The sequence below is a fragment of the Mustela erminea genome, chromosome 20 (assembly GCF_009829155.1).
Source record: "Mustela erminea isolate mMusErm1 chromosome 20, mMusErm1.Pri, whole genome shotgun sequence".
NCBI lineage: Eukaryota > Metazoa > Chordata > Mammalia > Carnivora > Mustelidae > Mustela > Mustela erminea.
In genome coordinates, this window is record NC_045633.1 from 5,707,769 (window position 1) to 5,735,082 (window position 27,314).

At 41.9% G+C, this 27,314-nt stretch overlaps 1 protein-coding gene across 6 annotated transcripts; it reads right to left on the reverse strand.

The window, feature by feature from the left end:
* Nucleotides 1–834: 834 nt before the first annotated feature.
* PALB2 (partner and localizer of BRCA2) lies at nt 835–27,272 on the reverse strand. Of its 6 annotated transcripts, none has more exons than XM_032328173.1 (13): nt 27,044–27,272; nt 25,143–25,202; nt 24,903–25,005; nt 20,399–21,886; nt 16,852–17,654; nt 16,222–16,293; nt 13,803–13,964; nt 11,587–11,672; nt 10,628–10,789; nt 9,490–9,606; nt 4,717–4,804; nt 1,858–2,006; nt 835–1,325 (listed from the first exon to the last, which is right to left on the reverse strand). In XM_032328173.1, the coding sequence occupies exons 4-13, from the start codon at nt 21,459–21,461 to the stop codon at nt 1,118–1,120; spliced, it is 2,910 nt and encodes a 969-aa protein (XP_032184064.1). In that variant the 5' UTR covers nt 21,462–21,886; nt 24,903–25,005; nt 25,143–25,202; nt 27,044–27,272; the 3' UTR covers nt 835–1,117. The 6 variants fall into 6 exon arrangements, with proteins under 6 accessions (XP_032184064.1, XP_032184062.1, XP_032184063.1 ...); XM_032328171.1 differs by having other exon boundaries at nt 27,027–27,165; XM_032328172.1 differs by lacking the exon at nt 10,628–10,789 and having other exon boundaries at nt 27,027–27,165.
* Between the last annotated feature and the right edge of the window lie 42 nt (nt 27,273–27,314).

Sequence of the window (27,314 nt, forward strand, 5' to 3'; positions counted from 1 at the left end):
TTCAAAATAAAAAAAAAAAGCATCTGACATTGGCTAAGTTCATGATCCCAGGATCCTAGGATCAAGCCCCATCTCCCCCTGCTTATGCTCTCTTTCAAATAAATATATAAAATCTTAAAAACAAAAGAGAGAGAGAGAGAGAGAAGTAACAAATAATAGGTTATATAGATCATGAATATTTACTCATTCAGTAAGAATGGTGAGCAAATAAATACTTATTGCATGGGACATTTCCAATGACACTACACAATAAAAACTGTAAGGATCTGTATCTCTCAAATCAAGTAGGCAAAGGTGAAGATGATGGGCTCAGGACATACAGCTGTGTTGACTCAAAGTGACTCTAGGGACACCCCAGGCGCTTGAATCAAGGATGGGTGTGAGAATGTAAAAGAACAGGGGCTTTTCTAAACTGGCATTCCTTAACAGGCTTTCTTTTTTTTTTTTTTTTTTTAAAAGATTTTATTTATTTATTTGACAGAGAACACAAGTAGGCAGAGAGGCAGGCAGAGAGAGAGGAGGAAGCAGGCTCCCTGCTGAGCAGAGAGCCCGATGCGGGACTCGATCCCAGGACCCTGAGATCATGACCTGAGCCGAAGGCAGCGGCTTAACCCACTGAGCCACCCAGGCGCCCCTTAACAGGCTTTCTATTACCTTTAGTAGGTATGTAAAAATAAGGCATTACCAATAGCATAGAAAGTATACTGCACATTAGTATCCTAAGTTAAGTGAAATTTACTTATTATGCGAGCATTACTAAGTATTCCAGTTGTAAAATAACTAGTTCTGAAAATGATCATAAAAGGATAGGAAAAAAAAATAAGCCAACCAGAATTATCAAAATAAATATTTATTAATATCTGAAGCTTTATGTACACCATTAAAAGCAAACGTGCAGATGTGAGGAATTAACAAAAATCAACCTAAAATCATTTCTCCCAAAGTAAATCTGAATGAACACTCAAGATCAGTGGTGCCACTACCATCAGAATAAAAAATGTGACTAAATTAATGTAAGTAATTATTTTAAATGTCTCCCAGATATTCTTTACATTACAACTCTAAAACGTACTCACTGGTCAAAAAATCCAGAACGCTGTGTTTTCATCTTATCTTATTAGTAGCGGTACACAAATATATTTCCATCTTTTTGTCCAGCCAGCAAATGGGAATCTGTACCTGACCATTTCACAAAAGACCAATGCTGATCAGAGACAGGTGGGAGGACAGCAGTACAGTGACCCAGAAGTAAGTCCCAAATGGCAATTGTTCCAGAAGTCAATACTGCGGCTGCGAAATGATCTTTCACATCTCCCTCCAGGAACCTAGTATCAAGCAGAGAAGAGACCATTCAAATCACATATCAAAAGAATTTTTTTTTTCTTTAAGTCAAAATCATGCTTCCCAAAGCAACCACAAGAACAAAAATCTGTAGTAGTATGATGCCCATATTTGCCAGCCCAGGACTGCCCGCCAGCACGAGGTCGTTTTGGACACAATCACATGTCCAGTCCCTGTACTACCTGCACCCCAGCTCACAGGAGCCTGCCTGCCTGCCGCTCTTCAAACTGGCCAAGTTCCGCGCACCTCAGCGTCTTTGCTCTTACTCTGCCCTCTCTCTCTCTCTTTTTTTAAGATTATTTATTTATTTGACAGAGAGAGAGATCACAAGCAGGTGGGGGGCAGGGGAGGAGCAGGGCCCCTGCCGAGCAGAGAGCCCGACAGGGGACTTGATCCCAGGACCCTGAGACCACGACCCGAGTCCGTTCATCTAAGTGACACAAAGATGTCTGGTTTTTGTATTTGCACAAGTGCCTTCCAAAATGTCACACTCAGTGAGCAGGAGCACACACTTGCCTTCCAGCGTGCCCTTGAGGAAGACAGTAGAGCATCACACCCACACTCAGGCTTGTCTTAGGGTTAATCACGATCAGCTGAAACACGGGGCTTCCCAGCGGCTCACTCTCCTTGGCACAAGGGTGGCTCAGAACAAGGAACAGGAGCCCCTAATTTAAGAGAAAAATTAATAACCAAATAAGTCAGCAAGAGGGAAAGAAAGGGCTGGCAGAGACAAAACCAAAGAATTACAAGAATAATCAATATGCAGGATTTAATCAGACAAAAAAAAAAACCACTGTTGAGATTATCACCGAGCTGGACTTCTGGCATCTCTAAAACAGGGCTCACAGCCAGCCTTGCAGGTGGGAACCCAGCGGCCTAACTTCCTCCACCTTAGATACAACCAATCTCATGCCATCCATTTGGGAAAACGCCATCACAGGGAAAGAGGGCATAGAAACATGCAGAGGGAGTCCCCAACCTACAGATACTCATTGGTAACTTGGCTTTTGAAAACTCAGAACACGTTTTCCCATAAAAATCATCTTGAAAGTGGGGACTAGATTTTTAGGCCAGTCTGCAGGTAGCCTATTTGCACTCAAAGAGCAAGAGTGACCCAAGACAGACACCATCATCTGCGGTTGTCTTTGTGGCAAAATGTGTTACAGGCCTTTCCTGGGTTTCAGATGACATGTTCTCACAACATCATGGTGTGTGGACACATACATATCACGCAGATACGTATGATACTGAAAGTAATTCTCTTTGGCAGTAAAATGGGGAAAATTAATTACAGAACCATATTAGGATTAATAACATTCCTTTCTAGTTTCTACATTTCTAGAATGACTGAATTATTATTATTATTATTATTTTTAAAGATTTTATTTATTTATTTGAGGAAGAATGAGTGAGAGAGAGCACGAGAGAGGAGAAGGTCAGAGGGAGAAGCAGACTCCCCAAGGAGCTGGGAGCCTGATGCGGGACTCGATCCTGGAAGTCCGGGATCATGACCTGAGCCGAAGGCAGTTGCTCAACCAACTGAGCCACCCAGGCGCCCTGACTGAATTATTACAATGGGAATGAATTACTTTTATAATTAGAAACCCAAGTCAAGAAAAGGCTAGATGCCATATACTTAACTAGAGATTGGCAAACAATGGCCCAAAGGTCAAATCTGGCTCAGGGCTCATCTCTGTATGACCCATGAGCGAAGAATGGTTTCTGGATGTTGAAATGGTTGGAAAAAAAAATATTTTGTGATGTATGTAAAAATCGTATGAAATTCAAGTTCTGGAATGTTTTATTGTCCCAAAAGGTTTACAGGGAACATGGGCACACCCATGTGTTTTCATTTTGTCTATGGCAGAATTTTTGCCACAGTGGGCAGAGCAGGTGCCAACAGAGACCAGTGGCCCGCAGACCCGAAGATATTTACCTCCTGATCTTTTTTTTTTTTTTAGCCACCTGATCTTTTTTTACAAAGTTTGTTGATTCCTACACTAAAATATTAGCTTATTTCCAGAGGCTGGCTTCATGGAACTTCACACAACTTTTTATGTGCTATCTCATACATTTCTGTGTTAAATGTTTCACTATCAGGTAGACATTAATGTTGTAATAACAAAGATAGGAAGTCATTTTATTAAAGATCTTTTTTTTTTTTTTTTTAAAAGATTTTATTTATTCATTTGACACAGAGAGATCACAAGTAGGCAGAGAGGCAGGCAGAGAGAGAGAGAGGAGGAAGCAGGCTCCCCGTGGAGCAGAGAACCCGATGCGGGACTCGATCCCAGGACCCTGAGATCATGACCTGAGCCAAAGGCAGCGGCTTAACCCACTGAGCCACCCAGGCGCCCAGGAAGTCATTTTAATGGCTACTAGGGAAATGTAATAATTCCAGAGATGAAACCAAGCCTCTTATTTTAAGGAAGAGAAAAGTTAGCCTCGGGGCACCTGAGTAGCACAGTCAGTTAGACGCCCAACTCTTGGTTTTGGCTCAGGTGGGAATCTGAGTTGTGAGATCGAGCCCCATGTCAGGCTCTGTGCTCAGAGTGGAGTCTGCTTAAGTTTCCCTCTCCCTCTCCTTGCCCCTCCACCCAGCCCACTCTCTCTCTCAAATAAATAAATCTTAAAAAAAAAAAAAAGAAAAGCCTCAAGATACTATGACTGTATCTAAGATCATACAACTTTTGAGTTCAATTCCACAGATTTTAGGGAAAAGGGTGCCCTCTGCATTCTAAGCCTGGGGTGCTGATGTGCACAGGGCTACCACTGAGGCTGGGAAAGTCAGTTTCCACACAAGCGTGGAGCTACCTGTTACTGCCTTTGCTTGTGGCTCAATGGTGGGTACTTAAGGGTTACCCCTCGCTCCTGGGAAGCTGCCTTCTGCCCGTTCAGATGTCCATACTAGACCGTAAACCAAGTCTACTAACACAGTGGCTGAGAAGCTGTGTTCGTTTCTATGTGAGAAGACTAAAGCCTAAGGGACATACATGTCTAGAACCATTTAATCATCCTCTCTGAGGGCCTTCAGTCATAGGATACATCATTTATGGCAATGTGCTTGCGAGCCAAGTTTGGTAACAGGCATGATATTTCTTGGTACAAATTCACAGCTAGAAATAAATGTTTTCCTTAGGTCATACAGCCAGAAAATTCACCAAGCCATCATATTATACCAATATTTATTTTCATCCATGAATTTAAGCAAGGACAAACCCTGTTACCCAATTTTGAAAAAAAAACAAAAACAAAAACAAAAAAACAGGCAACAGAGAGGGTCTGTTAATGACCTCTTAGTAAGCTACTGCTCTTACTCAGTGAGACCAACAGCAACACAAAGTAGAAACAAAGCAGTCCCAACAGATTACTTACCATTTCAGAATAGGCTTTGTGACAGACTGAAGCTTGGTAGGAATCACCAATGTGCATCTTTTTCAGGAGCTGACCAGTTTTTAAATTCCTTAGACATCAAAAATAAATAAGCTGATAACATTCTTCCAGCATACTGGTTTTCACATAATATTCTCATATTTATCACAGTATCCTTTAGGAGGTGACCAAGGAAGAAACTAAGGGACATGGTACCTTAGTTTTGTTTAGTTACAGACTCAGCTATAAACAAGAACTGTTGGTTAACATTGCCAGTAGTTTAACTTGACAGTTCAGCCTTAGATGGAATCTGCTATGTCACTAGGAGTAAAATGTCTCCAAACTCCATGAGAAAAGTTTTCCCTTTTCTCATTTGAAATCAGGTACACAGTATGGCTCTAGCATTATGATTTTGTCCCACTTCTTATTATACCTAAATTTTCTATGGAAGACAATGGTCAGGAAACCAAATTTAATTAGATGGGAGATTATACCTCAAAAGATTTATAATTCTGTCTCTAGAGCTAGACCAAGGTAATAAAGAGAGACAGGAAGACGAAGGCGATGAAAAATGAGAGAAGAGGGTGAATTTAACGGAGAAAAAGTCTGTTGGAACCACTCCTTAGCATTACTGAGCATTTGTGATGTTGGTCATCGCTCTGTCCTGGGATGCCACTGCTGAAAAACCCTTGGCTGTCTTCTCATCAGCCACAAGAGTCCATGTTCTTTTTTTGTGGTGTTTATAATCCTCACGAATCCAGTGCCGCCATACTCCACAACTCACCGCTCCTCACTATGCGTATTCCTGGCTCTGCACCTTCGCTCAAGCTAGACTCCCAACGCCCTCGCCGTTACTGACCAATTCCCAACCCTCTTACCCCCAATGCCCCTCCATTCCTTTCTGGCCTTGATTGTGTCCTGCCTCCTCCCAGCGGCAGGAGCTCAACCTAGACTCTCTCACTTCTCCCAGTCTGCGTCAACCCAAAGAAATCTCCTCTCCTCTACCTCCCTACGGTACTGTCCATATGCTTCATTTTTAATTTAATATACACTGTAATACAGCGTCATGTATTCATTCAACAAATACATCAGAACTTTCTGTGGAGCACGCTGGGTGTGTAAAAACTGAAGGAGGGAAACTCAGTGCTTGCGTGCCTATGCAAGACTTTCCTCGCCAGGGACACCAAGGGGTTTATCGCCTACAGAGGTTAGCACATGCTCTATGTTTAGTAACTGCTCTTTCCCCGAGTCCCAAAGCACTGTCCGAATTTCCCTCACTTTGACCTTGTCTGAATTGTAAGGGGACTGTACTGGATTCGTACACTTGGAACTATAAAGCAATCTCATTTACTTACTAGACCTTAGAGGCCTTGGAATGAGGACTCATGTCTAATCCTTCACAGAAAGCAGTATGTAAGTAGAGACTCAAGTGTCTATTAAATGACTGAGAGATGAGTGCTCAGCTAATATAGCTTGACCAAGATTAAATGTCCAGAGCTTCAGCAAGAGGTTCCTTGAGTATAACATGAATTGCTTTAGACGTTTAACCCCTGAGCAGTTAAACAGGAAAGGTGACCAACTACTATGTGTAAATATAAAAGTATATAGAACCCAAATGGCAAATGACAGTTGTTGTTGTTGTTGTTGTTTTTAAGATTTTTATTTATTTATTTGACAGACAGAGATCACAAGTAGGCAGAGAGGCAGGCAGGGGTAGGGGGAAGCAGGCTCCCCACTGAGCAGAGAGCCCGATGTGGGGCTCAATCCCAGGACCCTGGGACCATGACCTGAGCTGAAGGCAGAGGCTTTAACCCACTAAGCCACCCAGGCGCCCCAAAATGACAGCTTTTGATAGAGCCTATGATCTATACATCTTTAAGTACCCTAAACAAGGAACTAAGGCACTGAGAATAGAAGATATGTACCTATCTTCAAGAACTTCCATGATACAAATTAGCCTATAAGGGCAGTACTTAAAAACTTAAGAAAAAAAAAAAAACAAGGGTAATATGAATTCGGAGAGGGAAAGGTCAATGAAGGCTGAGGTACTACTAGTACTACTAGTTGCTCAAGGCAATTATGGGGCTGAAGATACCGCTTAAACTCACACTTAAGCTTAGACTAAGTAGACAGGTTCCCCCCCAACCTCAATTTTGTTGTGATCCATTATATATAAAATGCCGTGGGGCGCCTGGGTGGCTCAGTGGGTTAAGCCTCTGCCTTCGGCTCAGGTCATGATCTCAGGGTCCTGGGATCAAGTCCTACAATGGGTTCTCCGCTCAGCAGGGAGCCTGCTTCCCCCTCTCTCTACCTGCCTCTCTGCCTACTTGTGATCTCTCTATCAAATAATAAAAAATCTTAAAAAAAAAAAGCCAAAAGGTTACTATTAAGAAAAAGGGAGAAGTGAAGGATGGGAAGAAAGCTGGGGGCTAAGGCCGGGGGCTAAGGCCGGGGGCTAAGGCCGGGGCTAAGGCCGGGGCCTAAGGCCGGGGGCTAAGGCCGGGGCTAAGGCCGGGGGCTAAGGCTGGGGCTAAGGCCGGGGGCTGAGGCCGGGGCTAAGGCCGGGGGCTAAGGCCGGGGCTAAGGCTGGGCGCTAAGGCGTACCGACCGGCTGGAGAACATCTTTCCCCAAAGCGCTGAGGAAAAGGCAGTGAAGAAAGCAAACAAATGTGGGCCTTCCTGAAGGTTTTATTCCTCAGGGAAAGCAGGAAGGGTTGGGAAAAAAATGTTAATACAGTAGTAGTATAATAGAAGATCTGGAGATGGGATATTCATTGACGGAAAGGGAACCAATTACTAGATTATATTAATAGTCCAGGAACCATATAATGAAGGTCCAGACTATTGAAATAATGGAAAGAATAGGAAAGACAACTTTTGTAAAGCACATTGTCCTCAAATAAGACCTCCATGTGCAAATACCGAGCAAAGTGCCAGAAGTGGAAATCTGTTGCTCTAGACAGTAGGCCGTCTGAAAACAGGATCTCCTGGCAGATTATTAACACGGTCAACTTCAGAGGCTCCCTGGTGGGGAGGGGCCAAAGATTCTCTCAAGGACCATGCTTTCCTGGTTTATTACTAGAGGGTTAGGGTTGGACAAGGCAGAAGAGGTAAGGTAGCAAGGATATTAATATCACAACTTCCTCTTACCAAGATCCATCCTGCCCTAAGGAATCAATTAAAGGAGAAGGCTTTTGAGAGAGAGAAAAAAAAATCCAACTTATCGTCTTAATACAAATTAACTTTGAAAATGCCTTTGACTGGGTGTGGTTCTCCCTGGATCAGGAAAGAGAGGTAGCTAGGGACTCCTTGACTCTGGTCTTTCTATCACAAATTCATTAATTTAGTTCCTCTAAAAGCATATATTTTGTAATTTTGGATTGTACTGTAGACATTATTAAGAACATGTCAGAGGGGCGCCTGGGTGGCTCAGTCAGTTAAAGCCTCTGCCTTCCGCTCAGGTCATGATCCCAGGCTCCTGGTTGATTAAGCCCCATATCGGGCTCTCGGATGAGCAGGGAACCTGCTTCCCCCACTCTCTCTGCCTACTTGTGATCTCTCTCTGTTAAATAAATAAATAAAATCTTTAAAAAAAAAAATAAAAAGAAAGTAAGAAAAGAACATGTCACATAAACTCTGGATTCTGTTAGATTCCTCTCAAGAATATTGATTGTTTTCACCTAGTAAACAGTTAATTTGGTTCAACTAAAATTCCAAATGCTGAAAACTCAATTCAGTTCTTTTTGCCTTACCTGGGCTGCTTCAATCCACTCTGTGTACATGCAGTTTATAGGACAGCCAGATCACAAGGTAAATATTAGAGCCAAAACTTGAGGCTTATTCTCTGGCTCTCTCTTTTTGGGCATTTCTCTCCCTACTTTCTAGCTATTGTGGTCACCCTGAATTCTGTCCTTTGGTTCTTTAAGCCAGTAGGACAGAAGCTTTTCTATCAGGCTTTCAGTCTCCCAGTGCACAGACTAGGGCTTGCCTTCTAGCTAAAACTGTAGGAACAAGATACTTGCCCACTGATATTTCCTGCTGAACCCTCTCCAGTATCTTTTTTTCTTTTTCTCATTCTCCAGTGCTTTCAGATAGTTGTTTTTTATACTTTGTTCAGGGTTTATAGTTACCTGAGGTAAGAGAGTTGACCTGATAAAAGCCATTAACCAGAAGCAGAAAAAACTGTACCTTTTTTTTTTTTTAAGGTTTTATTTATTTGACAGAGAGAGAAACAGCAAGAACAGGAACACAAGCAGGGAAGTGGGAGAGGGAGAAGCAGACTTCCCTCTGAGCAGGGAGCCTGATATGGGGTTTGATCCCAAGACCCTGGGATCATGACCTGAGTTGAAGGCAGATGCTTAACCAATGGAGAAACCCAGGCACTTCCAACTGTACCTTTTTCACAAGACTAAAGTTTCATTTATTTTAAAATAGTCTACTCAGGCTGATTTTTTTCATAATTTCTGAATTAATATGATGTTCTCATTGAGACAAGTACGTATCATCTGACAGTAAAAAACAAATAAAAAAATACGATAACTTTTTTTTTTTAAAAGTACGCTCCACACTGGGCATGGAGCTCAAAGTGGGGCTTGAACTCATGAACCTGAGATCAAGACCTGAACTGAGATCAAGAGTCAGGCGTTTAACCAACTGAGCCACCCATGTGCCCCAAAACACAATTATATTTAGAGTCTCCTATCTAGTCTTAACAACCCTGTGAAATTAGCATTATATTACAGATGAGAAAATGGAGGACCTGGAGAGAAATCTTACCAAATAACAATGTTGTTCATTATTGTGGTACCAAGCAGAGCTTCCTGCATCCCGTGGACCTCAGCAAAAGTTAGTACAGTCTCTTCAGGGGACATCAAAAATCTTTTTTCTTTGCTTCTGCATTTAAAACAGTATTAAAAATCAGCACCTTGTACCAAAGCAGTTTCTAAACAGCCCTTGTACATTATTACTGAACCACGCATAATATATACTCATCTAATACCAGAAAAAATTAGAAAACGTGTATCTTAAACTTCCTACAATTAATTACTTTCATATCACCTACCTGGATATACTTGCAAGCATCTCAAATTCATCATAGCCAAAATTAAACTTGCCATCTGTCTCTTTAAACCCTGTGTTTCTTTCTGCATTCCCATCTCAGCAAATTGTATCACTGTCTCCCCAGGTGACAAAGAAACCTGGACATTATTACTCTCTTTCCTTCCTCTCTACCTACTCAACCAGCAAGCCCTAATGATGTTAGCCTCCTCTTTCTCAAATCTGTCTGCTTCTCCCCATCTCCATTAATACCTGGCTAACTTAAGCAAGCAATTATTTGTCTCTTGCCTAGATTACTACAACAGTCAGGAATAAATACAACAAACAAGGTCCATGCCCTCTGTTATTACAAGAGACAGATAAATAACCACAAAAAATGTAACAAGCACATAAGAGACACAATGGATGCTCTGAGTTCCATTTTCAACATGTTGAATCTGAAATACCCACAAGAGATCTATTAGACCAGCAGGTCCAGAGGCTGAGAAAGAGGTCAGAGCTAGAAATATATGTTTGCAAGTAGTCAGCATCTAGATAGTAACTGAAGCAATGGGAACCAAGTATGGAACAAAAAAAGAGTCTAGGTCCTAAGACCTTTGTGATTTTTTAAGGGGTAAACAGAGATTTCAAAAACAAAGAAAGAATAAACTTCATTTGCTGAGTCTCTCCTCTCCATTGGCTTCCCTCCTGCTACACTGAGCTTCCCCCTCCCTAAACTGCCTCCACGATACAGCCTAGTGTTGAGGCAGAACCTGCTATACAACACCTACAGCCCAGAAAAATGATAGGCTAGTGATCTTTCTCTGAAAGCCTGTGATAAAAGCATTCTTTTAATAATTAAAACCAACCATCTTACCCTCCATCTTCTGCAAATGTCATGATTTCTACTTGCTGGTCACAAAGGGTCCCACTGCTACTGACTAGCCTTCTCTCTGTCAGGCCAAGCACAGCTTTTATATTTCCAGAACTCAGTAATACTTGCTTTTCACGTTTACCATCAGAGGAACAAAGTAATGCCCTAAAACCAAGTATAAGGGAAAATGTGGAGAAGTCAGAAGTTAGCCTTCAATATGAAAGGACTAAGGTCCTATCTATCTATCTATCTATCTATCTTTTAGAAAGGGGGAAAAGGCAAAGGGAGAGGGAGAATATTAAGCAGCCTCCATGCCCAGGCAGAGCCCTATGCAGGGTTTGATCTCATGACTCTGAGAGCATGACCTGAGCTGAAATCAAGAGTCAGAATTCAACCAATTAAGCCAACCAGGTACCCTGAAGTTCCAATTTCAAATGGAAACTTCAGTCAGAGATATCATTCCATTGATAGGGTTTTTTTTTTTTTTTTTTTTTTTTGTTTTGTTTTCCAGGATTTTTGTTTATTCTGAGTGAGAGGGAGAGAGTGAACACGAATGGGGGAGGGACAGACAGAGGAGGAGCAGACTCTCCACTGGGAGGGGAACCTGATGCAGGACTTGATCCCAGGCCCCTGAGATCATGACCTGAGCCGAAGGCAGCTGCTTAACCAACTGAACAATCCAGGCATCCCCATTGATAGGGTTTTTTAAAACAAATCTCTCTTGGATCTAAATTTAGATTTTTTCTTTAATGGTTTTATTTTTAAGTAATCTCTATACTTAACATGGGGCTTGAACCCACAACCCTGAGATCAAAAGTCGCATGCTCTACCAACTGAGCCATCCACCTGTCCCTAAATTTAGATTCTAAGATTCAAGCCTAGGTAATAACTTGCATTTAAAACAAGCTGACAGAGACAAAGATAAAGAGAAAAGAAAAAACTACTCCTTGAGAATTATATACCTGATTTCTCTGATTTCCAAATTTCCCAAAGCCACACACACGAGATTACAAACATCAGGCACTGGAACTATCTGTAATACTGGAACCTAAAATAAAATAAAAAAGTCAAAAATTATACTTGGTAGTTTCATTTTTTTTTTTTAAAGATTTTATTTATTTATTTGACAGAGAGATCACAAGTAGGCAGAGAGGCAGGCAGAGAGAGAGGGGGAAGCAGGCTCCCTGCTGAGCAGAGAGCCTGACTCGGGGCTTGATCCCAGGACCCTGAGATCATGACCTGAGCCGAAGGCAGAGGCTTTAACCCACTGAGCCACCCAGGCGCCCTGGTAGTTTCACTTTTAATTAAGCTAAATTTTCCAAAATCTGTCACACTCTCTTCTATTCTCATTGCACCAGGACAGTTTCAAATAGCAAACAAAGGTGAGAAAATTTAGCAAACACCCTTTCTCTAAGCTGTAAATCAAAATAAGCCTATACAAAGCCAGGTGTGTGGTAGCGTTTATTTAATACAATCTACACTTCTAACAATAAAGGAATAATTTAAATAAAGTCTGCCATGTGGACAAATGGAATGTTGTGAAGCCATTTAAAGTAAGTTTATCCCAGGGGCGCCTGGATAGCTCAGTTGGTGAAGAGTCTGTCTTTGGCTCAGGTCATGATCTCAGGTTCTTGGGATTAAGTCCCCTGTAGAACTCTCGGCTCAGCAGGGAGCCTGCTTCTCTCTCTCTCCACCTCTCCCTCACTGCTCGTGTTCTCTCTCTCTGTCTCAAAAGAAAAATCTTAAAATAAGTTTATTTTAAAAAATAATAAGTTAATTCATATAAATAAATATTTATTAAGCATCATAATGCAAAGAAAGTATGGTGCCAGAGGCTGTGGCTGTGCTGGAGAACAATGAAATTTGCTAAGAGTAGATCATGAGCATTCACACCAAAAAACAAAACAAACAAGCAAAACCCCAAAAATCTATGTGAGTGGATATATGTTTTTTTGATTTTTTTGTTGTTGTTTAGTTTTCTTTATTAATAGAGAGTGCACGGGGTAAGGAGGGGCAGAGGGAAAGAGAATCCAAGCAGACTGTGCTGAGCGCCAACCCTGAGATCACAGTCTTAGCCAAAACCAAGAGTCAGGGCCTTAAAGGACTGTGCCACCCAGGCACCCCAAGCTGATACATGTTAATGAACTTGATTGGGGGAGTTCTTTCACAGTGTATAAAATACTGCATCATCACATTATACACCTTAAGTATATTACAATTTTGTCAATCATACTTCCATAAAGTTGAAAAAAAAATTAAAAATAAAGTATGAAGACTATGTAGAAACAAGGAAAAATGTTCATATCTTAAGTGAGAAAAGGCCAATTTAAAAATTTTAAGCACACCAGGATTGCAAGCATGTATGTTATGTTTGAAGGTGGACAAGGACTAGAAGAAAATATAGAAAGAAAAGAAGCAGGGGGCGCCTGGGTGGCTCAGTGGGTTAAGACTCTGCCTTTGGCTCAGGTCATGATCTCGGGGTCCTGGGATCCAACCTTGCATCGGGCTCTAGGTCTGGCAGGGAGCCTGCTTCCCCCTCTCTCTGCCTGCCTCTCTGCCTACTTGTGTTCTCTGTCAGATAAATAAATAAAATCTTTAAAATAAAAAAGAAAAGAAACAGGAACAATGCTTTGGTGAGGGGTAAGGAACACGGGTCTCAGCAAGTTTAGAAGTTAGAAAAGACACAAAATTCCAAGCTACTCAAATATGTCCAACATAAAAATCCATTTCTCAAAAACTGTGATTAAAATAAACAAAGCAGGGGCGCCTGGGTGTCTCAGTGGGTTAAGCCGCTGCCTTCAGCTCAGGTCATGATCTCAGGGCCCTGGGATCGAGCCCCACATCGGGCTCTCTGCTCAGCAAGGAGCCTGCTTCCTCCTCTCTCTCTGTCTGCCTCTCTGCCTGCTTGTCATCTCTCTCTGTCAAATAAATAAATAAAATTTAAAAAAATAAAAATAAACAAAGCACAAGGTTCACTCTATTCTAGATGGTGGGTGTATGGGCGTTTACTGTACAACTTTTCTCTATGCTTGAAAATTTTCATAATGAAATGGTGGGAAAAAGGACCCATGTCAGTTCTGTCTTGCATGGTCGTGGGTCCCATTCTCGGTAGCTGCCCATCTACATTACCATGTGAACGCTGATAAAGACCGCACTCGGCTCCAAGATTCTGACTTACCTCTGTGAATTGCCAGGAATAAAGTTTTTCCCACTGCCAAGTATCAAGTGGTTTCCAAAGAGAAACCACATATTCACAGGCAGTTATGATACATGGCTCCTTGAAACCTGCTATTTCCCACCATGTGGCACTCACATCCACCGAGCAGGAACCAGAAGGATTCTGAAATAAACAGCAACCACAGTTACGTTAAGGCCATACTTGGGGTCTGTTTCATGAAAAGAATAAGTATGAAAAGTGTTGGGTTATAAGGATTATAAGGATTAAATACCAAGTAAAATGTAAAGTTTTCTATAGACCAAAATAAAGAGTGGGGCACCTGGCTGGCTTAGTCAGTGGAGCCTGTGACTCTTGATCTTGGGACTGTTAAGTTAAAGCCCCACGATGGGTGAAGGGATTACTCAAAAACAAAATATGGGGCGCTGGGTGGCTCAGTGGGTTAAGCCTTCAGCTCAGGTCATGATCTCAGAGTCCTGGGATGGAGCCCCGCATTGGGCTCTCGCTTCCCCCTCTGTCTGCCTCTCTGCTTTCTTGTGATCTCTCTCTCTGTCAAATAAATAAAATCTTTTTTTTTTTTTAGAAGATTTTATTTATTTATTTGACAGAGATCACAAGCAGGCAGAGAGGCAGGCAGAGAGAGGAGGAAGCAGGCTCCCTGCTGAGCAGAGAGCCGGACGCAGGGCTCGATCCAAGAACCCTGAGATCATGACCTAAGCCGAAGGTAGAGGCTTTAACCTAATAAGCCACCCAGACGCCCCCAAATAAAAACAATCTTAAAACAAAACAAAATCTTAAAAAAAAAATTATGTACTAAAAAAATTGCCTCCCCCACTTCTATCATGATAAATCTAAAAATGTATAGCATGTAGTTCCAGAATGGAACAGATTCAAATCTAATCAGAAAACATAGCCCCTAAGATCTTGCCCATTTGGAAATGAAACATCCTGATGAAACACCCACGGGTTGAAGAGGTTATAAAACTGAAACAACATACTACAGTTGACCCTGGAACAATGTAGGGGTTAGGTGCACCGACTTCCCACACAGTCAAAAATCTGCATGTAAACTTTGACTTCCCCAAAACTTAATTACTAATAGCTTACTACTGACAGGAAGCCTTACTGATAACATAAATAGTCAATGAATACATGTTTGGTATGTTATATGTATTATATATTATATGTAATAAAGTATATAGAAAAGAAAATGTTATGAAAAAATCATAAAGGAAAAAATACATATATATAATTCTGTACTCTGTTTACTGCAAAAGAAAATGTCTGCATGTAATTGTGCCTCTGCAGTTCAAACCCATGTTGTTCAAGAGTCAACTGTGTTTCCAAATGAGCAAAGAGGGCACCATGCACCCAAACACACAGAGCATGGCTAAAGTAGCATTTCCAAATGAAATTTATAATCATATTGGCATTGATCAAAAAAAAACCAAGAAAAATAAAAATAGAATAAGAAAACAGCTCAAGGGGCGCCTGGGTGGCTCAGTGGGTTAAACCGCTGCCTTAGGCTCAGGTCATGATCTCAGGCTCCTGGGATCGAGTCCCGCATCGGGCTCTCTGCTCAGCGGGGAGCCTGCTTCCCTCTCTCTCTCTCTCTACCTGCCTTTCCATCTACTTGTGATTCCTCTCTGTCAAATAAATAAATAAAACCTTTAAAAAAAAAAAAAAAAAAAAAAAGAAAACAGCTCAAGACGTTAGCAAAAGAACGGGAAAGTAAGCACAATGAAAAACAGAAGCAACTATTAAGGGTAACAGAAATAAATAGGAAACCAAGAAAACCTAATTAGCACTCAATACAAGCAAAAGCTAGTTTTTTGGGGGAGACCCAAAGAATGGAAAATCTCTTAAGTTTGATGCAGGCAATAAAATACTTGAGAAAATAGAGACTAGGGAGAGAGAGAAGTATAACTAAAGACACACAGACAAAAAAAAACAAAAACAAAAACAAAAATGAAAAAAACCCCCAAACAAACCCAAACCCTATTAGAATAAAAAATAAATTTTTATCTATAAATTAGAAAATGCAAATGAAATTTACCTATAAATTAGAAAAAATGATTCTTTTAAAAATGAAGTTACTAAAACCAATGCAAGAATAGCTTTGAGGGATGCCTGGGTGGCTCAGGGGGTTAAGCCTCTGCCTTCGGCTCACGTCATGATCTCAGGGTCCTGGGATCGAGCCCCACATCGGGCTCTCTGCTCAATGGGGAGCCTGCTTCCACCTCTCTCTCTCTCTCAGCCTTCCTCTTTGCCTACTTCTGATCTCTGTCAAATAAATAAATAAAATCTTTAAAAAAAAAACATGAGAAGCTATAGATCAAATTCTCCCCAATTTTCCTAGCAATTCATTAACTTTTTTTTTTCCACATGTAAGACACAAGACATAAAGGAAAAATCTTCTGACCTTTAACTTTGAAACCAACTGAAGGTGGCCTGGGTTTAAGCTATTACAAGCAGGAAGGTCTGCTACATCAGTCTGTGGAAATAAAAGTCACACCATTAATCTAAGCTTTATACATGTCTTCCTGCATTGCTCATTCTTCATCAATGTCTACCCAGTATGTGTTATTTTCTCTGATAAAAGCAGCCAACCTCCATATGCAACTGCTTCCTTAATGACAAAGGGAACGGATCCCCCATATTTAAAAAATACATTCTTAACTTTGACTTTGTCCAACTGAACTTAATGGTTACAGTGAAGTCTATCAGAGACATGTTATGGTACTCTTAAACACTGAGAAGCCAACGTGTAAGACAGTCACATGCTGGGCGCCTGGGTGGCTTGGTGGGTTAAAGCCTCTGCCTTCGGCTCAGGTCATGATCCCAGGGTCCTGGGATCGAGTCCCGCATCGGGCTCTCTGCTCAGCAGGGAGTCTGCTTCTCCGTCTCTCTCTGCCTGCCTCTCTGCCTACTTGTGATCTCTGTCTGTCAAATAAATAAATAAAAATCTTAAAAAAAAAAAAATTAAGCTATCCAAACTCACTAAGATATTTCATTTCTCCATAGAAAATCTCACCAGGGAAGCAGACTATACCTGTTTCCTTGACTCTGGGTGTGGATTTCCACACAGTTGATTGTCTTTGAGAGTGACTGACCCGGTGGGAAAAGGGGTTGCCCAGGGACCAGAATCACAGTCACAGGAAGGCTGTCCTCTACCTGACACAACCAGGCTGCCATCTGATTTTGATGGGCTGGCCCAACCGTCGCATTGTTTCCAATCACTGTCTTTTAAGTGAGGAAGTTGGGGTTTAGAGCAAGTTGGCCCAACCTCTGAACACACTTTTTCACAGTGTGCTTGGGAGCCAAAAGCTGGAGTAGTGCCTAAGATGGGGAAAGTGGGCGAGCACATCTCTGCTGTGGGCCTGTTATTATCCTCGGGGGCACCAGTATTTAAAGGTGTAAAAAGTAATACAGATGAAGAAAGGCCCTTCTTCTGAGACCGGCTTGTTAGGTCTGACGTTTTAGCTTGTGCTTTTCCCGGGAGAACAATAATTTCCTCTTCCAAGTCCTCCATTTCAGTATTGATTTGTTTAGGACTCAGTTCTTCTAAAACACTACAGTTTCCCTCCTTAAGGTGTTTCTGTCCATACATGTTTGATACAAAAGGCTCAACTTTTTCTGGTTTTTCTGAACAGGACTTCAGTTTTTCAAGTTTAAGAGGTCCAAAGACTTCATCGGGTAACTGAAAGTCTGTGGTTTTGAGAAAAGATGACAGTTCCTTTAAACTTAGCAGTTCATTCTCCTGAAACGAAACCGTGAATGCAGCAGAATCCAAAGCTAGATAAGCATTATTTCTGGAAGAAAGGGAGTCCTCTTTTGGACAATGATTGTCCTTCTCTAAAATAGAAAGGAACAACAATAACAACAAATACCAATACCCAACAGAGTGTGAGCTTCTAAACACCATGGCAGCACAAAATGTTCATTACTCTTCCCCTCCGGGACTTTGAAACCTCCATGAATGGTTCAAAAGCCGGCCACAGCTTGGTGACTACCTGGCAGTTCTCCTTTCGCAGTACCAAAAAACAGTATAGTGCTGACTGCATTAGTGAAGGAAGACCAGTGTCTAGTCCCAGCTCTGCCACTGACCCACTGGTACTTTGCGCAAGTCAGTTCACTTCATTTTCCCTGGTGTCTCCTACGGGAACTGGACTAAGAAACTCTAAAGTCCTTTCTGCTCTTAAAAAACTATGATTCCTTGGGGTGCCTGGGTGGCTCAGTGGATTAAAGCCTCTGCCTTTGGCTCAGGTCATGATCCCAGGGTCCTGGGATCGAGCTCCGCGTCGGGCTCTCTGCTCGGCAGGGAGCCTGCTTCCCTCTCTCTCTCTGCCTGCCTCTCTGCCTGCTTGTGATCTCTGTCTGTCAAATAAATAAATAAAATCTTAAAACAAATAAAACACTATGATTCCAACTATAAAACATGATTCCAATAGGCTCCCAGAGTACAGTCTACAAAATGCTGGCTCGTCTCACTGAAGTAGTAAATTTCAAGCAGGCTAATTTACTACTCTTAAAGCAGCCGGCATTCTATACCATTCAAAATGTAGAGCAAGTTCGCCTGACCACCTCTGCAGACACTCTGTTACAGCGTGCCTGGGAGCCAGAAGCTGGAGTTGTACCCAAGATGGGGAAAGCTGCATCCATCAACTAATGAATGAATAAACGGTGCCACATAGATATAGTGGGTATTATTCAGCCATAGAAAAAGAATGAGGTAAGGGTACACGCTGCAGCATGGATGAATCTCAAAAACCAGCTAAGGGAAAGCTGCCAGACACATAGTTTATTAGTCACATAGTCTATTAATTCCTTTAATATGAAATACCCAAAACATGTGAACCCATAAGATAGAATACATATTGGTGGTTGCCAGGGGCTTGGGGTAGAGAGAGGAAAAGGGGAGGAAGTGCTTAAGGGGCACGGGGTTTCCTTCTGGAGTGATGAACATGCTTTGGAACTAGGTAAGGGTCCTGGTAGCACAACCCTGTGAATATACTAAATGCCAGTGAATTATTAACTTCATTCAAAATGGTTAATTTTATGTAATGTGAAGGTTTCCTCAAGAAAGAAAAATGTTTAATATAGCAGCAGGTTACTAAAACCACTGCAGATTATTTCAAAGTACATAAAAAATGTTTCTAGTTTATTATTAGAATGTCCTACTTTCTGATTACTTTATATTCTTGTTGGCTTAAAGATTCCAATAAAAAAAGTCAAAATGATTATGGTCTTGTAATTAATTAAAAATTAATTATGTCCAAATGCTATAGAGCAGTCAGCTGCCTGTTTTTGTAAATAAAGTTTTATTGGAACACATTCATATTTGTCTGTGGCTACCTTCCCACTATACTTGACTAGCTATGATGGAGCACAAAGACAATATTTGCTATTTGGCCCTTAACAGTAAGAAAGTTTTGCTGTTGTCTAATACAGAACCAGAGTGAATTACCTAGTTGTTATGCCTGCTTTATCAAATATGAAAACTCCAGAGTAAATGAATAAAAGTATTGAAACTGTCACTTGCGAACCTCCAAAATCTCATGTCCCACAGATTGCAGAGAGGCTATATTAGATATGTTACCCAAAAAAGTTGCTCAGACGTATTGCATTTTACTACACAATTATATCCCCCCCGCCACCCTTTTTTAAGATTTTTATTTTTAGGTAATCTCTACACCCAATGTAAGGAAGGCTCAAACTCACAACTCCAAGATCAAGAGTCTTGTGCTCTCTGGACTAAGCCAGCCAGGTGCCCCCACATGGTCATTCTTAAGATAGTTTGTTAGTGGACTCACACTCTGATATACATTTTGAACACTTCCTCTATAGATTATAAAACTTTTCTCTATGGATAAATTGTGTTGTACCCGAATAAATACTAATTTAAGGTAAATATCTAATATATTTTCCCTTTCAATGTCAATGTTTCAACCACATTCACAAATTCTGGTACCACAGAGCCAAGGTTGAATCCTGGCTCTGTCACTTGCATGAATTAATCACTTTAGGATCCTTGTGCTTCAGTTTCTTAAGTCCGTAAAGTGCGGCTAAAAATAGATTCTACTTCATGTAGGGTTGCTCTGATGATTCCATAGTTAGTATCTGCACAATATTTAGAAGGTAGCAGGCAGGGGCGCCTAGGTGGCTCAGTGGGTTAGGGGCTCTGCCTTCAGCTCAGGTCATGATCCGGGGTGGGGTCAAGCCCTGTATCGGGCTCTCTGCTCAGCACGGAGCCTGCTTCCCTTCCTCTCTCTCCGCCTGCCTCTCTGCCTACCTGTGATCGCTGTCAAATAAATAAATAAAATCTTTAAAAAAAAAAAAAAAAGTAGCAGGCGCAGGGCACCTGGGTGGCTCAGTTAAGCATCGGGCTTGGTGTTGGCTCAAGTCACAGTATCAGACTGAGCCCTGCCCTGGGCTCCACACTCAGCATGGAGTCAGCTTGTCTCTCTCCCTCTGCTCCTCCCTGCACTGTCTCTCACATAAATTAAAACAAACAAACAAAAAACAACCGGAAAAAAACCTATCAAGAGCATAGTAAGTATTATGTATTGGTTACCATCATCAACCACACCTTGATTTACCTTTAATTTTCTTCTTACAATGATGAATTGCTTTTTCATCCAGATCTTCGTGTAAGGTGACTTCTTCCTTGGATCTATGAACACCTGCTGTGCCAGGAGTTGGCAAAAGTCGTAGATGATGATCTAATACAGGTGGGGAGACTGTCTTTCTTTTTCCTCCGTGTCTTCTACCAGATGGCTGGGTAACTGCCTTCCTGGGAAGGTTAGCTTCAGTAGGCCCAGTGGGAGAGTTGACCTCCGTTAACAAGAGACATTTCTCAGGTCTTCTTGAACTTAGTTGTCTTGTGCGTGTGCCTGATGTCCTAAGTTCACTCTGGTCAGTTTCTTCACTGCAAAGGTTTAAATTTTTTGTTTCCTCCGTACTTTTATTTTTAAAACCTTTCTTTCTGACACCCAAATGACTCTGAATGACAGCCTGCAGTGCTACTTTCCTCTGGCAGTTTGACATGCGTCGTGTCGTTCTAACGTAATACTCTGCGGGAAACAGAAGGCCTTCGACCATTGTACAAGAATGTGTTTGACCTTCTGCAGAAGCAGGGGAGATTACTTCTGGGCTAAGACTCGTAGATTGACTTAAAACCTCCTTTTCCTGAAGACTTTCATTTCTACCTTCAAGAGTGTTATGGGGAGATGGTAAAGACTCCTCTGTGTGATTCTGTCCTTTTAAGTTTTGGTTTTCATTTGCTGGTAAGTTATCATAAGTGAGTTCTTTTACAGAGTATGAATTATTTGCCTCTAACTCAGGACTTCTGGGCAGCTGGCCACTTGCACTTACAGCTTTGTTTACCTCTGAGTTATCCGTAGAGACCGTCATGCTTCTGCCTTGTGCCTCTACGTTTACAGGTGAAGCAGGGTTAATGTTTTTTATACTGTGAGTAGTGAGTTCACAGTCACTTTTAGGAGGCTTATGTTCAAGGTGCTGACCACTACTGCTATTTGACAGAGTAAATGAAGCAACCGTAGGAACCCTGGAGAAATTATTTCCTCCTATTAGAGCACTGACACCCCTTTGTGGTTTGGCAGTTGGTGGACTTAATATACCCCTAATGTTAGTCTCTGTCATTGGTTCTCGAGAACTAGGAATGTCAGACGTAGAACCTAAAGGACAAGTTCTTTCATTTACAGGTGTCCTAGGATTTTCTCTACTGATTTCCTCCTGTTTCTTTAGTCTTTTCTCAGAGAGTAGGAATGAATCCGCGTCAAAGAAAGATTCTCTTGCCTGTGCAGTATATGTTCTCTTCTGCTGCTTTTTTCTTCTCCCTGGCAGCTTACTCTGCCTTTTCTCAGCACCAGAGCCACTGACCTGGTAGGGAAAATGTTCCTGGATATCACCTGTTCTTTGTATATGTAGTTCCTCCACAGGGCCATGTCCAGGGTTGAAGGACTCAGGTTCAACGTCAAGTGTGGTAGGTGTCTTTTCTCCAGTTTCTTCATCCAGATGGGTGTTGATTTGTAACGTGTCATAAGGAGATATTTTATTTTTATGTTCTGAGAAAAAAAAATTTCTAGAATAAATAATTTCCTTTTAAATGAAGCCCAAAAAATTCCATTATTTATTTTAAAATATTATATAAAAATACTACATTTACGAGGCGCCTGGGTGGCTCAGTTGGTTAAGCCACTGCCCTTGGCACAGGTCATGGCCAGGATCAAGTCCCGGATCCAGCTCCCAGCTCCATGGGGAGTCTGCTTCTCTCTCTGACCTTCTCCCCTCTCATGCTCTCTCTCTCACTCTCCCTCTCTCAAATAAACAAATAAAATCTTTAAAAAAGGGTGCCTGGGTGGCTCAGTGGGTTAAGCCACTGCCTTCGGCTCAGGTCATGATCTCAGGGTCCTGGGATCGAGTCCCGCATCGGGCTCTCTGCTCAGCGGGGAGCCTGCTTCCTTCTCTCTCTCTCTCTGCCTGCCTCTCAGTGTACTTGTGATTTCTCCCTGTCAAATAAATAAATAAAATCTTTAAAAAAAAAAAAAATCTTTAAAAAAGGGGCACCTGGGTGGCTCAGTGGGTTAAAGCCTCTGCCTGCTGCTCAGGTTATGATCCCAGGGTCCTGGGATCGAGCCCCACATCGGGATCTCTACTCTGCAGGGAGCCTGCTTCCTCCTCTCTCTCTGCCTGCCTCTCTGCCTGCTTGTGATCTCTGTCAAATAAATAAATAAAATCTTAAAAAAAAAAAAAGTACTACGTTATTTAAGAAAGAGTCAATGGTATTTCATTTAGGCAGCTCAAAGTTCAAATTTTAATATTCTAATACACTAGTAATTTTAGGGAAATGTAAACAAACAGAATTGTGCTGGAAAATATGGTTTTAAGCTAAAAGATAATCTATATTGCAGTCATCTTTCCTTAGTTTTTTTTTTGCAGAGATATTTTATTTTAAATACAAAAGGGAAGATTGTTTTTTTTAATTCTTTAGTTTTTTTCTCCAGCTTTACTGAGGTACAATTGGCAAATAAAACTGTATGTACTTAAGGTACACACTGAGATGTTTTCATATAGGTATATGTTATGAAACATTACCACAATCAAGCTAATTAAAATATCCATCATTTCTGGGTGGCTTAGTCAGTTAAGCATCTGATGCTTGATTTTGGCTCAGGTCATGATCTCGGGGCATGGGATCAAGCCCTCTGTCAGGCTCAGTGCTCAGTGGGAGTCGGACTGGGATTTTCTCTCTCTCTCTGCCCCTTCTCCCCACATTCTCTCTCTCTCTCAAATAAATATATCTTAAAAAAGTATTTCCAGGAATGCCTGGGTGGCTTAGTCAGTTGAGCATCTGCCTTGGGCTCAGATAATGATCCCAGTGTGCTGGGACTGAGTCCCATATTGGGCTCCTTGCTTGGCAGGGAGCCTATTTCTCCCCCTGCCTGCCATTTTCTCTCTCTCTCTCTGACAAATAAATAAAATCCTAAAAAAATATATATCCATCATTTCACATAGTTATGATTGTGTGTGTGTGGTAGGAACACTTAAGATCAATTCTTCTAGCAAATTTCAAGTATATGATACAGTAATATTAACTGTTGGTTCCATGCTGTATATGAAAGTTTATTCATTCTGCATAACTGAAACTATACACCCTTTGAACAACATCTTCCCATTTCCCCCACCATCTCACCTAATTTTTTTCATGTCTTTTTTTTCTGTTCAAGTAACTTTAATAACTTCAATAGCCTCCAATTTTATGATTATAAATACCTATTAATATGAATAATGATCATTGTTGTTGTTGGTTTTTAAAAGATTTTATTTATTTATTTGAAAGAGAGAGAGTGAATGAGAGAGAGCATGAGCAGGGGGAGGGGGAGAAGCAGATTCCCCTGCTGAGCAGGAAGCCCGATGGCGGGCTCCATCCCAGGACTCCGGGATCACGTCCCAAGCCGAAGGCAGATGCCTAACTGATTGAGCCACCCAGGTGCCCATGACTATTGTTTTTAAGAATACTTCTGGCCAGATTTTTTTCTTTGTACATATACAAATGCTTAATTTTTTTTTTTTTCTAAACGCTGAGAGGGGAAAGAACAACCAAATAAACAATTCAACCAAAAGAATAGTTCATTGCTTGCAGAACGGGAAAAATATTTACAAAGTGTGTATCTGATAAGGACCTAATAGCTAGAATGCATTAAGAACACTTACAACTCAACAACAAAAAGGCAAATAACCGAATTAAAATATTGACAAAGGACTAGGTATTTCTCTGAAGACGATATAAAAATGGCCAACAGCACATGAAAACATGCTCAGCATTAGTCACTAGGAAATGCAAATCCAAGCCATAATTAGAGACCACTTCACATCCACTAGGATGGTTGTAATTTTAAAAATGGAAAATGCCGAGTATGGATGAGGATGTGCAGAGACTGAAACCCTTGCTCATCGTGGTAAGAATGTAAAATGGTACTGACATGGCAGAAAACAGTTTGGCAGATTCTCAAAAAGTTAAACAGAGAATCACCATATGACCCAGCAATTCTGCTCCTAGTGATAAACCCAAAAGGACCGAAAACATAGGTCCCCACAAACACTTACATGTGAATGTTCATAGCAGCATAATGGCCAAAACTCGTAATAACTAAAAAGTAGAAACAACCCAAATGTCCATCCACTGATGAATGGATATATAAATTGTGGCACATCTATCCAATGGAATGGTGTTCAGCTGCACAAAGAAGTGAAGTACTAATGCAGGCTTGGATGTAAGTACAGAGGTATGACTGTTGAAAACATGATGCTAAGTGAAAGAAGTCAATTACAAAAGATCACATATTACATGGCTCCATTCATATGGATTGTCCAAAACAGGTAAAGCCACAGAGGCAGAAAGTAGATTAGGGGTTGCCAGGGGCTGGCAGTAAGATGGGTACAGGGCTTCTTTTCGGGGTGGTGAAAATGTTCTGGAATTAGATGATAATAACGGTTGCACAATCCTGTGAATATACAATGAACCACTGAATTATATATACACTTTAATACAGCAAGCATAAGCAAATAGGCTAGCTTTACCTGAGTGGTTCGGCTGTGATGAAATTTCCTGCTGGAGCAAGCAATCATGTTCTTCCACTGTTTTCTTTACAGAATTCTTAACCTTCTCAGCTTTTTGGGCACGCTAGAGGAAACAAAAGCAGCTCAAGGAACAAATTTAAGAAAAATAAGTATTTTTTTAAAGCTTTATTATTACGAAGAATTGTTTGCATATAGTTCATCCTACAATATCTCAGTTTGAGAGAGTTAAGATTCACTCACCTGAAGGCGGGCCAGTGTCTTGCTGTATTCCCTTTTCAAGAAAGCTAATTTTTCCTTCAACTGGAAGAAGAAAAACAGCAAACAATACTGAGCAGGTAGAAAGGCGGAGTCAGAGAGAAGGGATACAGTGCCTATCAGACCCGAGTAAGCAGTGCTTAGCAGGTCCCTCAGCAACAGGTAGAGGAGGAAGTAGCAGGTCCCACACTACTTTTAGTTTTCACAAAGCACCAAGCTCTCTAACACCTAAGCACCTTGACCTAAACACTTCCTACCATGTGGAGCATTTCCTCCCCAAATCATTTTGCTAAGTCTTACTGATTCCCCAAGCCTCAACTTCGATTTTTATTCTAGGTCCTTCCTGAAATCCAGATGGGACACTCCACCTCTCTGCTGTGCTTCCTTTATCACAATACTTATTATATACTCTGCTGTCTGTTTACTTCTGATTCCTTCCATCTCACTGTGAGATCCCTGACGGTGGCAGGAGCTGTCATCCTCAGACATTCATCCAACAGATGAATCTCTTGTCAGTTAATGGTCCTGGTATCTGTAGTACCTGGAACAAAACTGATAACCACTCTCAGTTATGGTCTCGGATGCTAGAACTAGGGTCGTCAAGCTTAACAAGTGAGGGATACAGATAATTAATAAGAAGATGAATACACAGACTAAAGGATATCACATGGCACTCTACACCCAGATCAACAGGGAGATGTGAGAGTGCCTGAGCTACTTTAGGTAGCGTGGCCAGAGAGGAATTTCTGAGGACTACCATTGAAGCCCGGACCTAAAGGAGGAAGGAGGTAGCTTTGGGAAGATCAGAGGAAAAGCAGTTTGTCCAAGATCACACAGTTATAAATGGCATGATCAAAAGCCAGGTAGTTGGATTCTAGAATCTATATTCTTCATCTCTAAGCTAGTTTGCTTCCCACAGGGTCCTCTTTACCACCAACCTTATCAACGTTTAAGAACTATCTTCTTGACTTGTAAATGATCTATCTCGGCCTCCACTGGAAGGCAGGCTGGGATAAGAGGACTGATGAACTAATGTGAATGAAGAATCTAGCACAGTGCCTGGAACAGCGAGCAGAGATACGTTCAGGCTAACATCATCAGCAGGAGCACAAAGTGGCATGGGTAAGGATTGGTCAGAGCAGCACTGCTGTAGAAGCAAAAGCTGGAAACAACCTAAAAGTCTCTCAGCAGAGTAATGTCCGAATGAAAAGATGGCACTTTCATAATACATAAAACTATGAAGAACTTCAAAAAGTAAGGTAGGGGCGCCTGGGTGGCTCAGTGGGTTAAGCCGCTGCCTTCGGCTCAGGTCATGATCTCAGAGTCCTAGGATCGAGCCCTGCATTGGGCTCTCTGCTCTGCAGGGAGCCTGCTTCCTCCTCTCTCTCTGCCTGCCTCTCTGCCTGCTTGTCATCTCTCTCTGTCAAATAAATAAATAAAATCTTAAAAAAAAAAAAAAAGTAAGGTAGGTTAACATTAACATGGATGAAACCTGGAGAAGTAAAACGGAAGTTGCAGAACCATTCGGCTTATACCATTCGTGGACCAAAAAAACCCACACTATTTTGGGGGGGGGTAGGGAATATAGCCACATCCTTCCAAACATCCCACCTCCGTCCACACACGCGCCAAAAGGTCTGAAGCATCAGGCTGTTCAGAGAATTCTTAAGGGAATGGGTGGGAAAAGCCAAGATTGAGAGTGTGTGGGGGTGGGGAGGATGTCAAAAGGGACTTAGTTCTTCAAAATTTGCTCAAGGTCGTAGGTCAGAGGTCACGGCCACCCCTGGACGGTCGAGGAAACAAAGACACGCCTAAGATCTTAGGCAAGGAGTCAGTTCCGAGTCAGCCCTTCCCGCACACCCAGGACACCTTTTCCTTCTCCTCACAGCTGAGTGGCTTCCCGGGAGGCTCTTCCATCGGGCTGGGAGCCGAACGGAAGCAGCGGCCGTCGCCGGCCCCGGGCCTGCGGACACGAGGGTCCCAGCTGGCTCTGGGTCCCGCAGGCGCCGCGGAAGGAAACCGGGCACCCGGGATACCCCCGGCGCGCCACCAGGTTGCCCATGCAGGGAACCGCGCGCCGTCTCCCCCAGCCAATTACAGCCACCGCTCGACCTGCGCACGCGCAACCGGAGACGGCCGAGTAATGGAGCGGGGCCA